The sequence below is a fragment of the Lactuca virosa genome, chromosome 8, assembly GCF_052849685.1.
Source record: "Lactuca virosa cultivar CGN04683 chromosome 8, Lactuca_virosa_CGN04683_v6, whole genome shotgun sequence".
NCBI classification, from domain to species: Eukaryota; Viridiplantae; Streptophyta; class Magnoliopsida; order Asterales; family Asteraceae; genus Lactuca; species Lactuca virosa.
Window position 1 is genome coordinate 221646593 of NC_136433.1, and position 14799 is coordinate 221661391.

General features: G+C 36.2%; 1 protein-coding gene and 1 long non-coding RNA gene across 8 annotated transcripts; one reads left to right on the forward strand and one right to left on the reverse strand.

The window, feature by feature from the left end:
- Positions 1-7170: 7170 nt before the first annotated feature.
- LOC145129607 (disease resistance protein RML1A-like) lies at positions 7171-11690 on the forward strand. Of its 2 annotated transcripts, none has more exons than XM_079064377.1 (5): positions 7171-7781; positions 8207-9341; positions 9441-9839; positions 9936-10793; positions 10916-11690. In XM_079064377.1, exons 1-5 carry the CDS (start codon positions 7261-7263, stop codon positions 11540-11542), a joined length of 3540 nt encoding a protein of 1179 aa, XP_078920503.1. In that variant the 5' UTR covers positions 7171-7260; the 3' UTR covers positions 11543-11690. The 2 variants fall into 2 exon arrangements, with proteins under 2 accessions (XP_078920503.1, XP_078920504.1); XM_079064378.1 differs by having other exon boundaries at positions 9936-10766.
- On the reverse strand, positions 11586-14682 carry LOC145129608 (uncharacterized). Of its 6 annotated transcripts, none has more exons than XR_013717566.1 (5): positions 14087-14605; positions 13619-13781; positions 13408-13488; positions 12945-13082; positions 11586-12006 (listed from the first exon to the last, which is right to left on the reverse strand). It is a non-coding gene; the product is annotated as an uncharacterized LOC145129608 (long non-coding RNA). The 6 variants fall into 6 exon arrangements; XR_013717565.1 differs by having other exon boundaries at positions 12760-13082; XR_013717562.1 differs by lacking the exons at positions 11586-12006; positions 12945-13082 and adding exons at positions 13089-13297; positions 14637-14682 and having other exon boundaries at positions 14087-14538.
- Between the last annotated feature and the right edge of the window lie 117 nt (positions 14683-14799).

The window sequence follows — 14799 nt, forward strand, 5'->3', positions numbered from 1 at the left end:
AACGTGATAAACTGATAAATTGTTTTTTAAATGTTTGTCAAATTTGGTTTAACTTGTAAAATTACCGAAAATGACATCATACATATTATATTATTATTGACTTTTGGTTTTTTGATAGTATTTTATTTTTTTATCATTTATAATAATACTAGACTAAACTGCAAATTTGGTCCCTGTGGTTTGCAAAAAATTGTAGATAGAATCCCAAATTTTTTTAACTTGCACCAATGGTCCAAAACTTGGTCCAAAACTGAAACATTTTGTAGCTTTGGTTCATGTCAAACATAAAAAGATTATAATAGCCTTTTAATTTGAAAAAGAAAAGAAAAACCCACACTGCCCCTTAACCACCCAACCCCCTATCTGTGTCTCTCTAAGAAAACATACATTGATTCTTTCACTTTCACATTCCCGCTCAAAAATTCTATGCTCCCGCTCCCTGTACGCACCTGTATTAAGGACTAAGATATCTCACGTATCTTTTATATATTTAGAGTCATTTAAATTGTAAATAATTAGTCAAATACAATTGTATTCTTTCCTAGTTTAGTGTATATAGTTGTGACCATATTCTGGCTATAAAGAGACTCACGTTTATACATGTTATTGAAGAAATCAGTATACTGATTCATATATTCTTTTCACCATATGGTATCAGAGCTATCATTACTCTCACGAGTTTTTCGATCCAGCAGCCTATCTTCTCACAATTAGGGTTCTTTAATGGCCAACAGACAAACGCAAATCACAGCCGCCACTCATCTGACTACGAAACTCATCTCTCACAATTACCCAGTTTGGCGAAAGCAGATCGAATCCCCACTCATTTCTCGATGAATCCAATCAACCCACCAAAACAATGAATGACAAAGAAGGCAAGCCCATCGCCAATCCCGAACATAGTCCATGGTATCGCAAAGATCAAATGATCTTCAGTTCCATCCTTGGCAGTTGTTCTGAATCTACTCAACCTCTTGTCTCATCTGCTTCCACAGCACGTGAAGCATGGGAAAGACTCCACTCGAGCTTTGCCTCCTCCTCCTCCAGATCACACATAATCTCCTTGAAGTCCAAACGTGCGCAAAACCCAAAAGGTACTCGATCTGTCACAAAATTTCTTCATGAGGTGCGATCAATTGTCGATGCTCTAGTCCTGGCCCAAAGCCTGGTCTCGGAAGAGGACCTCATGGTTCATATACTCTCGCAACTAGGAGAAGACTACAAGACCATTGCAGCTGCCATTAAAGTGCGAGACAACCCCATCTCTTATTCCGAACTCTTTGATAAACTCACAAATTATGAAAGAGCCATCAAAGAAGCATCACCCACACTTGAATCCATTCCCACCACTGTTAACTACACATCACGACAATAGGGATCCACAAATCGTAACCCAAACTCATTCTCTAGGAACAAAAACAGGTCTTATCATTCTGGGTCACAGAGAGGCGCACACCAACCCCAATCTCAGTGGTGAAATAATAACCAGTGGTCAAATAATAACCAGCCTCACACCAACCGAACCAACGAATTCTGCCAATTTTGCAACATCCCTGGTCATCTCACCCGTGATTGTTGCAAGCTAGCTCGTTTCCTAAGAGAGAACAATGTTTATGCTGACAAACATCCCACTCCAGTAGCAAACGTCACCACCTCTTCTCCGGCATCACATCATGGCTATTTGACACAGGGGCATCTAATCACGTTACATCTGATCTACGCACTCTTCACAACGTCTCAGAATATGGTGGACCAGATGAAGTGGTTCTTGGAGATGGCATAGGTTTACCCATCTCTAACATTGGTAACACATATATCAACACTCCTCACAAGAAATTGTTCTTATCAAACATTTTACATGTTCCACGTTTACATAGAAATCTTGTTTCTGTTGTCCATCTATGTAACACTAACCGTGTTTTGGTGGAATATTTTCCATCTCATTTTTTTTGTGAAGGATCTATGCACGGGGGCTCGTCTACTGCGAGGAGAGAACTGAAGGGGTATGCCACACTCGTCCGTCTACCAGACTTCAAATCAATGCCACTCTCAAGTGCAATCCTCTTAGCCTTCACCACAAACTTGGTCATCCGCCTGTTAATATTTTCTAGTATATTGTTTCAAAAATAGGATTAAGTTTGAAATTTGTTTGCAATGTTCATTGTCCTTTGTGTTCCATTAATAAAAGTCATAAATTGCCTTCTGGTCCAAACTTTTTTACTACAACTCATCCACTTCAATTTATATATTCCAATGTATGGGGTCCAGTTCAAAAACCCATCGAAGGCTTCACTTATTATGTCATTTTTGTTGATTATTTCACAAAATACATATGGATATATCCCACAAAAGTGACGTAGCCTAACTATTTTTCCCAATTTAAACTACTGGTCGAAAAATATTTTCAGTAGCCTATTGTCTCTCTGTTTAGTGACAATGGTGGTGAATATCTAGGCATCCTTCCCTTCCTTCAATCACATGGCATATCTCATTACACCACACCACCACATACTCCGGAACAAAATGGTATTGTTGAACACAGACACGTACATATTGTCGAAACCGGCCTAGCTCTACTCCATTATGCCAATCTACATCACACATACTGGTCACATGCAATTTAAACTGCCGTATACCTAATTAACCGCCTTCCCACTCCCATACTCAACAAAAAATCTCCTTATAAATGTCAATTCCTTCAACAACCAAACTACACCAAATTAAAACCATTTGGATGCCTATGTTACCATTGGCTGGGACCCTACACCACCTCCAAACTTCAACCCAAGTCTGCCCCGTGTCTATTTCTTGGCTATTCTTCCTCGAAATCTGCCTTTGAATGCTATGATCTTGAAACCAAGTGCCTATATCATTCAACACATGTGGAGTTCATTCTGGATCAATTTCCCTTCGATAAACTACAAACCGATAACCCTTTACCTACACCTGACATATTTCTCACTCCACTCTCACTTCCCACCGATGACACATCAAAATGCCCACAACCAACTCACACCATCCCACCTGATGTACCAGCTACTATCATCCTTCCACTACACCAACTCACTGAACCCGATCCCGTACCATCCCACGAAACCGAACCATTGTCACCCACCACCGACTCTCCAACATCTACCTCCTCCTTTACTGCCTCATCTTATCTGAGTCCTCCACCATTACCACAAGTCCCACCCTCACCGCCATAACCCCAACTCCCTCCAACCCGACCACACAAACAAAATTCTAAATACTACAACCCCTCATTTGTAAACACAGCCACACTACACCCTATCCCTCCGACCATTAAACCAAACACTCATCATCAAGCTCTCAAAGACCCACACTGGTGTGAAGCCATGGACCATGAATTTAATGCCCTGTTAACCAACAATACTTAGGAATTAGTTCCTAAAGCCTCTCATACAACTATTGGATGCAAATGGATCTTCGTATCAAACAGAATCTTGATGGAACCATTGCTAAATACAAAGCACATCTTGTAGCAAAAGGTTTTCTTTAACAATATGGCAAAAGATTACTTTGATATCATCAGCCCTGTCACTAAACCAGTTACCATTCAAACCGTCTTAACCATCACCCTCTCTTAAAACCAGCCACTTCGCCAACTTGATGTCAATAATGCATTTCTCCATGGTACTCTTCATGAAGAAGTGTTTATGTCACAACCTCCTGGTTTTGTTCATCCTCAATTTCCTACTCACATCTGTAAACTCAAAAAATCCTTGTATTGCCTCAAACAAGCACCACGAGCATGGCACACTGAACTCACCACCTTTCTTCTATCTGTTGGCTATCTCAAATCTCAAGACGATCCGTCTCTTTTTATCTACAATCACAATAATATTCTTAGATATCTTTAAGTATATGTCGATGATTTTGTCCTCACAGACAATGACACCTCATTCCTAGATACCTTTGTGACTAATTTAGCCAATCGTTTCTCCATCAAAGACATTGGTCCACTTCATCACTTTCTTGGAGTCAAGTTATACCCACTTCCAAGGGTCTTTTCTTGTCTCAACATCGCCATATTCAGGACCTATTGACTCGGCTTAACATGGATGGTGCTAAAGAAGTCGTTGCCCCACTAAACTTTTCAGTTTCTCTCAACGCTCAAGACGGGCCGGCGAGTGTAGATCCTACACCATATCGACGGTTAGTTGGCTCACTTCAGTACTTAACATTCACAAGACCAGATATTTCCTTTGTTGTCAACAAACTGTCGCAATTTATGCATTCACCCTCTGAGATCCACTGGAAATCCCTCAAATGTGTTCTTCCATACTTGAAAGCTACAATACACCATGGCTTGTTTCTTAAACACAGTTCATCAATGGATCTCACTGCCTTTTCTGATTCTGACTGGGGTAGTATTAAATGTGGCGATCGATCAACTACTGCCTACCTTCTCTATCTTGTTTAGTATTGAATTTGTCGACCTCGTCATTTATTACTTTAGCATGTTTCCCGTGGATATTTATATACTGTATGTGGTTAGTAAAGCCCACTTCTTAGACCGGTCCTCCACTCACTACCCGGTCTGCGAGCGGTTGCACTTCCTGTCCTTTCTTTGTTTATTTTATTTGCTTTGTACTATTCGACATATTTTATGGGATACGGTTATGATGCTTGCATATGGTATATTCGAATACATATTTTCCTGAAACTAGTGGCAATGCTTGTAAAGCCCACCTGGTGGGTACCGGGCTGGTAGTGGGTTTCCTTGGACTACCGGCCTGGTACACCATTAATCTACTCCACCGATCTACACTATAAATATGCACAGTTCGGATCTCTAAAAGAGGGCGTCATCTTTATTTTTTGCATTCGGAGAATGAAGCTGGTGTGTAGTGATGATAGATGATGATGGCGGTCTTTACCGGCAAAAAAGAAGAGAAGAACAAGAGAGGCAATTTTTAGGGTCTAGGTGGCGGTAGCGGGTGTTTCTTTTATGATTTGTGCATTTTTCATGTGCTTTTCTAGCCATTGTGTTGATAGACCTGATAATTACATCTTCTATATCATTTGGTTTATGTATCTAGTTTAAATATTTGTTTTTTGCTTTGTAATTTGGTTATTGGACCTATGGTTTTTGTTATGTATCTAGTTTGATCTAGGGTTTTTGTTTTTTTTACAGGGTTGTTATTGTAGTTGTTGCAATCGTCAAAGGTTACTAGAGGTGGTTTCTCGATTATTGAACACAAGTGGGGGTGGTTTGGGCAATTAAATGGCCATATATTTAATTAGGCAGTTGATTCTTCCACGAAAAAATTTCATTAATCCATATAATTTAATTTTTATGACAATTATACCCTTATTTAAATTATTAGATATATATTGGATTTTAGTTTCTTTTGGGCTTCTTCTTTCTTAAGCCAATTATACCAAATATACCACCCACTCTTTTCCTTTGACATTTACTCCGTATTTTGTTTTCTTTTTTGACATACATCCCTCATTTTAATATTTTTTCTTCTTTGATCATTCTTTACACCACTAATTTTTCTTAATTAGGTGTTATAAACACATTAACTAGAAAAAAAAACACGACTTCAAAATAATGTAATATCAAATCAAAATAAAATATCGCCCAATAAAAATATTCAAATTAATACATATCAAATATTCAAAGTACTCATATGCTATGCAATTATCGCGGTCCCAATTCCAATAACGGTCACCGACCGCTGTTTGAAATTGCAGTTCGCAATGGTATAACGGTTTTTTTTATATAATACATAATTCATATATTCACATATTTATATTCAACTGTTAATAACATACAAACACTCTAACATTTCACAAATTTATGTTTTTATAATTCACAATCACATGTTCACAATAATACAAGTTCACTATAAAAAATTCATAATTAAGATGATAATTCATAACTGGTAAGTAAATATATGCTAATAGAGAGGTAAATGTCATGTCATATACTAACATGATAAATGTCATTACTCATAGCATACTAACATGACAATAGATAACATAATAACATGATAATTGACATATCATCACTTGAAAAAGTTGGATATGCTTTTAAATCAAGTAATTTAAACCCCAAATATTTGAACTTGAGACCCCTCCCGTAAGGAGCCTAAGCATTATTCGATGAGCCTAAACATTGCATTCTCATTACTTATATAACCAATATTATCAAACATTTCATTGCTCATTTGGATGACACAAATATAAATTGAAGTTTTTTGTGTTTTTGATGATTCAACAAGTTCAAATCTTGAAGGATCTTGTGTAATAGAATTTTTTTTTTCCTTTTATTAAATGGTTGATTGTGTATCAGTTTTATTTAATTAATGTGTTTATAACCTCTTTAAAAAATTGGTTGTGTAAAGAATGATAAAAAAAATATTAAAGTGATGGATTTATTGTAAAAAAAATAAAAAAGGAAAAGGGAAAATGGTGGTGTAAACAATAAAAATGAGCAAAGAATAAAAAGATGAGGGATCTAAAGTGTAAATAAATTACTTTTGTTATAATCTGCTTATGAAGAACGAAGCAGCAGCCAAAAAAAAAATTTAAAATCCATTGTATATCTAAATAGAATAGGGGTGTAGTTGTCAGACTCTTAATTAACTGCATTAATCAAATTTTTTGTTGGAAAAATAATTGTCCATTCAATTTTATATTTTTTTAACATATTTAATTAGTACTTCTTTAATTAATTTATAATATAAAAAGGTTAAAATAAACCAGCAAGGAGCCTTTTTACAATGATTAAGAACCAAATTTGAAACAAAACAAACTGTCGAGAACCTTCTGAGTGAAAAAATAAAATTAAGGAACAAATGCATACATTACCCAAACCATATGGACAATTCGGGTAATTTACTCTAATGTGAAGAAGTGAAAAACATAGTGACAATTTTATCTTAGTTAATTTTATCAAAATACTATACGCCTTGTAAAATAATAGATTATCACATTTTTAATAGTATTGTTTAAGTAGTTATTAATTATTTATAATACTCCTCAATTAATTAGCCAAAATTCAATATTTTCTCAGCTAAAATATCATATGTAGTGTTTGCCTTTTCGAAAAGCCAAGAAACAAGTCAGCTATACAAGAAAACAAAATTTGACTTTGGTAAACGTTGACTCTGCTACCAAACACTAGACATTCATATCGAATTTCGATCTATGACAACCAAAATCAGAAGCAACGAAACCTATAATCCCAGCTGATCATATACACTCTTGTAATTCTTTTCAACTTCCATGGCCATCCTCACTGAATTACCAGAAGAACAAGAAGCAGCAATAACAACATATGATGTTTTCCTGAGTTTCAGAGGGAAAGACACTCGTCTGTGTTTTATGGATCACCTCTACCAAGCTTTGGTGAATGAAAACATCTCTACCTTTCTTGATGAGGAAGAGGTTGAAACTGGGGAAGAACTTAAACCCGAGCTTGCAAGAGCTATAAAAAGCTCCCATGCTTCGATAATTGTGTTGTCTAAGAACTACGCATCTTCAACATGGTGTCTGGATGAGCTCGTGATGATCCTGGAGCAACGAAGGGTCTCTGATCATATTGTTCTCCCTGTTTTTTACAACGTCGAGCCGACACATATCAGGAAGCAAGAAAGCACTTTTGGAGAAGCATTATTTGAACACAAACAGAGGATTGAGTCTGAAAAGGATGTGGAGAAGAAAATTCAAGGTGCTCATAAGTTGGGGATGTGGACGAAAGGACTTACAGAAATTGCTGATCTGAAAGGAAAAGATGCAACTGGAAGGTAAAACATTCATACTATATTTCCGCAGAACTCTTATCATTTTGTATCGACAGTATACTATCAGCCTATTCAGGATGCAATAGGAAACAAGGAAAAGTAAAAGCGAATCAATTTAACTGGTGTAATAAAAAACAACTTTGCTAACAGACTCCTTGACAATCGAAACACTTTTCAAATAAAACTATTATCTTGAATCTTGTTGAAGCCATCTGATATAGTTTCATAGCATTTTCGTCTGTCAAAATTTTTCGTTTCAGTCAAGCTCTCAAACAAACCTTTTAAGCCCTGTATCATCGAGGAATTCATTCGGGTCATAATGGAGTCTTGAAATAGATTCGAAGGATTCAAAAGACTAATTATGGATTACATTTAATTTTGATTTACATGGGTTGTGACTTGTATATCATATTTAATTCAATTTTCAGACGAGAGACTGTATTCATTGAGGAACTCGTGAAGGAAATTAGTAGTAGACTGGAACTACACACACAGACTAAAATCCCCCATCTAATTGGGATGGACATGTCTATTCTTTCCATAAGTTCCTGGTTGAAAGGAGGATCATCATCAAAATCTGCTGAAATTCTCACAATATGGGGAATGGCGGGGATCGGAAAGACAACTTTGGCAAAATATATCTATAGGTTGCACTGCCATGAATTTGAAAGAAGTAGCTTTGTTGAAGACATTGAAAGAAAATGTGCAGAACAAACATATGCACTACTTGATTTACAGAAACAGCTTCTTGGGGACATTCTAAGGAAAAGAATGATTGAAGAACATGATGTAGATGTGTGCACATCTAAGATTGAGAAAGCATTATTTAATAAACCAACACTTGTTGTTCTTGATGGTGTCGATAACTTTGAGCAGGTAGATGTGTTGATTGGAACAAAAGGTTTTCATCCAGGAAGCAAGATTATATTAACAACCAAAGATGGGCCGTTAACAGAAAAAAGTGCAATTTTTGGCATTAAATTACCTCCAAAACATACAAAGCATGAACTTTATGGTTTAAGTGCTACAGAATCTCTAAGACTTTTATGTTGGCATGCGTTCGGACATTATAATCCTAAGGAAGGCTATGAGGAAGAGGCAATAAGAGCTTCAAAGTTTTGTGGAGGACATCCACTCGCGCTTAAGGTTTTAGGTAGTTCCCTAAATAACGAAGATGTGGGCACATGGAGTGAGACCTTTGAAATGCTAGAGACAGGAGAATTCCACACTCATGTACGAAAGGTACTCCGGATTAGCTTTGATTCTTTGCCATCTGAAGATTGCAAAGAATTGTTTAAGCATATTGCATGTTTTTTCGTTGGAAAAGATAGAGAAGCAACCGAAACAATATTAAAGGAATGTGGTATTCGCACAACATACGGGATCAAAAAGCTCATCGATAGATGTCTTCTAACAAATGGAGCAAGAAATGAGTTGAGGATGCATCAATTGCTTCAAGAGATGGGGAGGGATTTAGTTCGCAAGGAATCACCTGAGAAGCCATGGAAACGTAGTCGCATATGGAATCATGGGGAGTCCCTCAATTTGTTGAAAGAAGACAAGGTAATAAAAATAACATACTCTTCATATATAATCATTACTTTTGTTTCATCCATTAAACACTTTGCATATAAGGCTATCCATCATTATCTTCATGACTAGGGTACAGGAAAGATCCAAGGTCTTGTCCTTGACATGAAATTGTTAGAGAAAGAACCTTTACGTGGATTAAGTGTTGCAGGGCACGAATTGGAAGACAATGATCCAAACATGATTTTTGGAATAGGCCCATCAAACCATAGCATTCTGAAGTTCCCATCTTCTGGTTGCAAGAAAATTGAATTGAGAACAAATGCATTACGGAAGATGGATAAACTAAATCTACTCCAACTCAATCATGTAAAGCTCAAAGGATCCTACAAGAATTTTCCAGAAGGTTTAAGAGGATTGTGTATGCATGGCTTCCAATTGAAATACATACCTTCAGACTTACCAATGGAAAATTTGGTTGCTCTTGACATGTCTTACAGTAATCTCACACAGCTTTGGAAGAAACCAAAGGTATTGAATTCACAGATTTAATTTACTTCAGTTTTTAATTGCCTATATAATATCTTTCTAATACCGTTCTTGATTGAATGATCTTCAATGCATCAGATTCTTGTGTCATTAAAGATTCTTAACCTGAGTTATTGCAAGCTTGTTAGAATTGGTGGCTTCGCTGGGCTACCTGTACTTGAGAGATTGATATTAGTAGGATGTGAAAGATTGACTGAGGTGTGTGAATCAATTGGTGGATGTGATGAACTTGTTTTTCTTGATATGAGCTACTGCAAGGAGCTTCAAAAGATTCCAAGCAGCATTGGCAAGTTAAGGAAACTTAAAGTTCTATCAATAAATGGTTGCATAGGCGCAAGTGCCTCCAGTGAGATGAAAGTGCAAAATGCTGACGATATTAGCATAAAACCAGATAATTCTTTCACTTCGCTTACAAATTATATACCAGCAAGTCCAAAATCACTTTGTCTCTCGTTGGCTCCATCACTAACAACCTTGTCCCTTCAAAATAATAATTTACGGACTGAATCCTTTCCCACAGACTTTAGTAGCTTGTCAAAGCTGAAGGAATTATATTTAGGTGGAAATCCAATTGATTCTTTGCCTGATTGTGTGAGAAGCCTTAGCAGGCTCCATAAACTCAGTCTTGGAGGGTGTTTAAAGTTAGCATCAGTTTGCTGCCCTATAAGTACACTAAGAGATTTGCGTGTGGATAACTGTCGATCACTTGTTAAAGTAACATTTCATCCAATAAAGCCAATACCACAAATTTGTGATTACGGTTTGTCGGAGTCGGTGACAGAAGTTGAAGGGACAATCAAAATCCAAGCTTTAGCGCAAATTGATGAAGAAATACTATGCAGTTTAGGGTGGACAAATTTACAGCATATGAAATATCTGGATCTAACGATCTGGAATTCACATTCATGGGTAAGCGGAAAGAAACTTCCGATCCAGGTTCTCTCTCTCTCTCTCTCTCTCTCTCTCTCTCTCTCCCTCCCTCTCTCTCTCACTCACACACACACACACAGATGTACAACACAACCATGAATTAAAAATATTAACTTATATGCATGCAGATGTTTTTTGAATATGGAATATTCAGCACATGTTTTCCTGGGGAAGAGCTTCCAAATTGGTTCCGTGACAGAAGCAGTGGGTCATCATTATCATTTACTATTCCATCATCTCCAGTGAATAAAAGGATCCTGCAGGGATTAAATATAGGCTTTGTGCATATGTTTCCTGGTACAGGGAGGGTTAGTGTTTTAGGAATAAAAATAACTAATGTGACAAAAAATCGCAGCTGGACGTATTATGGATGTGTATCTGCTATTCAAACAGAGAATGGAGGTTTAGTTTGGTTAAGCCATTGGATGTTTGCTAACAACGAGCTTGAAGCTGGCGATAAAGTTAGTATTAACATAATAGATGATGAGGAAGAAGATGAAGAACAGGATGGTGTAATAGTAAAGGAGTGCGCAATAAGCCCTGTATACATTGCTGGAGACAAAGAAGAAGATCCTTTGGGTTATTACAAGTCATGGAAAGTCATGATTGGTGAATGTGCCCCACGTTTTGAATTCACAGAAGGAAATTACCTCATTACCCAAAGGAGCAAATTTTATTATCATGAAGAAGGTGTTCATAGTTGGACGGGCATAAAACCCATGCATAGAGCTAGATATCTATATCGGGATTTGTGATAATAAGTGTATGTATTTTACTAATAAATTAGCATCAGCGGTGTCGTATAAAAAAGGGCTATTGGCCAATGATTATATTGCCGATTAGGCATCCACAATGTAATGATTCGTTTTTTTTATGATAAATATATAAAGAATGTGCTAAACATATATAGGAGTGAGGTGGAGTAGCATGATAGTTGTATGTATATGATATGTCGTAGTATATTGATTATTTCCCTCTATTGTCACTGCTCTCTCCTCCCATATTTTTCAAAACTTAGCAGAAAGAGAGATTGTTTCCACTGGTCTTTGATTCCATTTGTATTTCGTCGATTAAAGTTGTATATTAGGTGATGGCTCTTTCGGTCAGCGAAGCAAAAGTTTAAGGGGGGATTTAATATTATTTCTGCTTTTTGGTGTTGATTCCAGCATAATCCAACTTTGTTGCAGGTTTCTCTCTGCCTCTGTGTCCCTTAAAGCAACTGTATTGCAAAGAGAATTTCTTGTTTAGACATTTCCATGTAAAAGAATTGCTTTAAATAAGAACCATTTTCATTTTCATATGCACATTAGGTGTTTGGTAAAAGTTCTCAACCATATCTTCATTTCTTATGGTATTGATATATTGGGATCGATCGATGTTGAATGTTTGGTAGGAGATGCTATGTGTACAAACTTGTTTGTATCATTGAAACTTGTATTCATCATAATTGTCCAGGTTTGTTGCTTGTTTAACCTTATATAATGCTTAAATATGTTTTATAAAATTAATACAATTAAATGCCCAGCTGAACGTATAGAATGAATATGTTGGTCTTTTCAATAATCATAAGGATCCAATGATTAAATATGATGTTCTTACATAAACTCCACAGCTTTCAAACCACAGCTTTCAAACCACTCCACAGCTTATAAACGTTATGCTATTTCTTGCAATTAATTCAACTTTGACCTATTTTCCATATTAAGGCATTATATTTCAAAATTTTACTCATACATAGCATCGTACTTCCATGTTTTTTTATTAGGCCTTATACATAGATATTTTTTGCCCCCAAATAGAATTGTAATCAGTTTGCTAGTTTAGCCCATGTGTATGGAATTTATGGTGCCCCACTACTCATTTTTTTTACTTCTAGTAGAGACACAAATCTTCCATCAATGAATGCACATGAATACATGAAACAAGAATCCTAATGACAAATGTACATATAGACAAAAAAGATTAAATCTACCTCTTGTTTTGGTAGTGGGTGAAAATTTCATCAATGTACTCGATCAGCAATGTTAATGTCCAAAGAAGAAGAACAAGAAGATTAAAAGCAAACATGAAATAAGGTTCCAATACCTTTAAGCTATTTTCAACTTAAAAGAAGCAAAGAACAAAAAGATTAAAAGCAAAGATGAGAAATTAAATTACCATCGTCTCTATGTCATCCAGCATAGCTTCTGTATGTTGAACAAACATTGGTGCATTGAAATCATCTTCAGCATCAATGATGCTCAAGTTTTCAGTGTCAATCTCATAAGAGATAATTTGGAATTTTGGCTTTTTACCCTGTCATCAAAAGGAAGTTGATGTATACAATATGCAAACTTAGATATACCATAAAAGAAATAAAAATAGGGCTTAAAGTCGCTTAAACTGTAGGCAGATTCTTACAATCTTTAAAAAGAAATCACAATGTATCCACAAAATCAAGAAATAAGGCCTTTTACAGACATAGTAATGGGTAGACTGGAACAAGTTTCTTACTAACCATGGGTTGTTTTCTAGAAAAAAAGAATAGAGAATATCAACATGGGTACTTGAGGAAAGAAAAGATCATTGTTCACAAAGGCTAATGGATGAATAAGAAAGATACATGAGTTGATTTTATTACCCTGGTAAACCGTTAGCAGCATAAGGATATGTTGGTGGAGCTCTGATGATGTTCTTGTTGATATTACTCAATGCTCTCCTCCTGTAAAGCATCACAATTTCAGATTTAAGTAGGTTTATAAGAATCTTTCCTTATTCAGACATTTTATCAAACAGGTGGTCTACATTTACTGAAGAAAGAACTACTACTTGTGGATCTTCATTTCAATTACCTTGTGTTCTTGTAGCTAGGGCGGATTACATCTGGAAGATTTTCATTTGTTTTCTTTCTCCCGCCACCATAATGCTCCCATATTTCATCATCTCCAAACAGATGTTGGGTAGGGCATTCAGGCATTTGGACATCCACAAATAAAGATCTTTGTGTTTCCTACACTGAAAGAGAGAATGAACATTACAACATATACATGGGATTTGAGTGCTCAAAGGATGGAGATAAACCAATGAAATATGCTCTGAGATGTTATATTACAAATCTGCGTCTTTCTACATGACATACTTGACTTACTCATCTAGCATGGTGTTGATGTTAATTTGTATGAGAAAACTACTAAGACATAAAAGTGACAATGTAGAAGAACTATTCAATGGGAAATGTTTTAACTATGGATTCGTGTTTTTGTGATCAGAAGATTGGCTCATAAGTTCATAGATAGTAAAAATATGGAAAACAACGTAACCTCAAAGAAGAGACAAGACTAACAACTCTTAATTAAGTTCAACAAGCTCATTTAGGGTTGCTCCTGTGGTAGCCTTGAACTCAATATTGTTATCTTTCTTGCAGTGAGGCAAAATTGATACCAAATTCAACATCAGATGCCGATACCTGATATGACTAAAATCACCGATTCAAAGAAATTAGTTATAAACTTCCAAACAAAACCGTGTTAGATACGATTAGTGGCATAAAGTGAACAAATCAAAAAACATGTAATCTCAAATTGATGCAACGTGAGAAAGTTACAAGAGCTTTCTCTTTGTTTCTAAACCCTGTAGCGGTTGTAGAGTCTTGTGTGTTTTCTGGCTTGTCTTCAAACCGAGCAAAGTCCATTTAGGTCTCTCCGGTGCCGTTTCATCCTTCTTTGCAGCGTGAACCTCTACGTCGGGAACTTAATTAGGGACTTCCAAAACACTTCATGTATTATATTATCATCAGACTTTAGAATCGATTGTATTTTTTAGGATAATCGTTGAAGTCAACAAAATTAAACGATGGTATAAAAATCTAACCTATAGAGAGAGAGAGAGAGAAGTTGGCCGTCGTTCACGTACAGAGAGAAGGAGGAGCAACTAATCCAGATGTCCAGCCCACCACGCCTTCAGCCCACGACCTTTTTTTTTTTTTTTTTTTTTTTTTTTTTTTTTGCAGTTTTCTCTATTGTTTATTATGTAA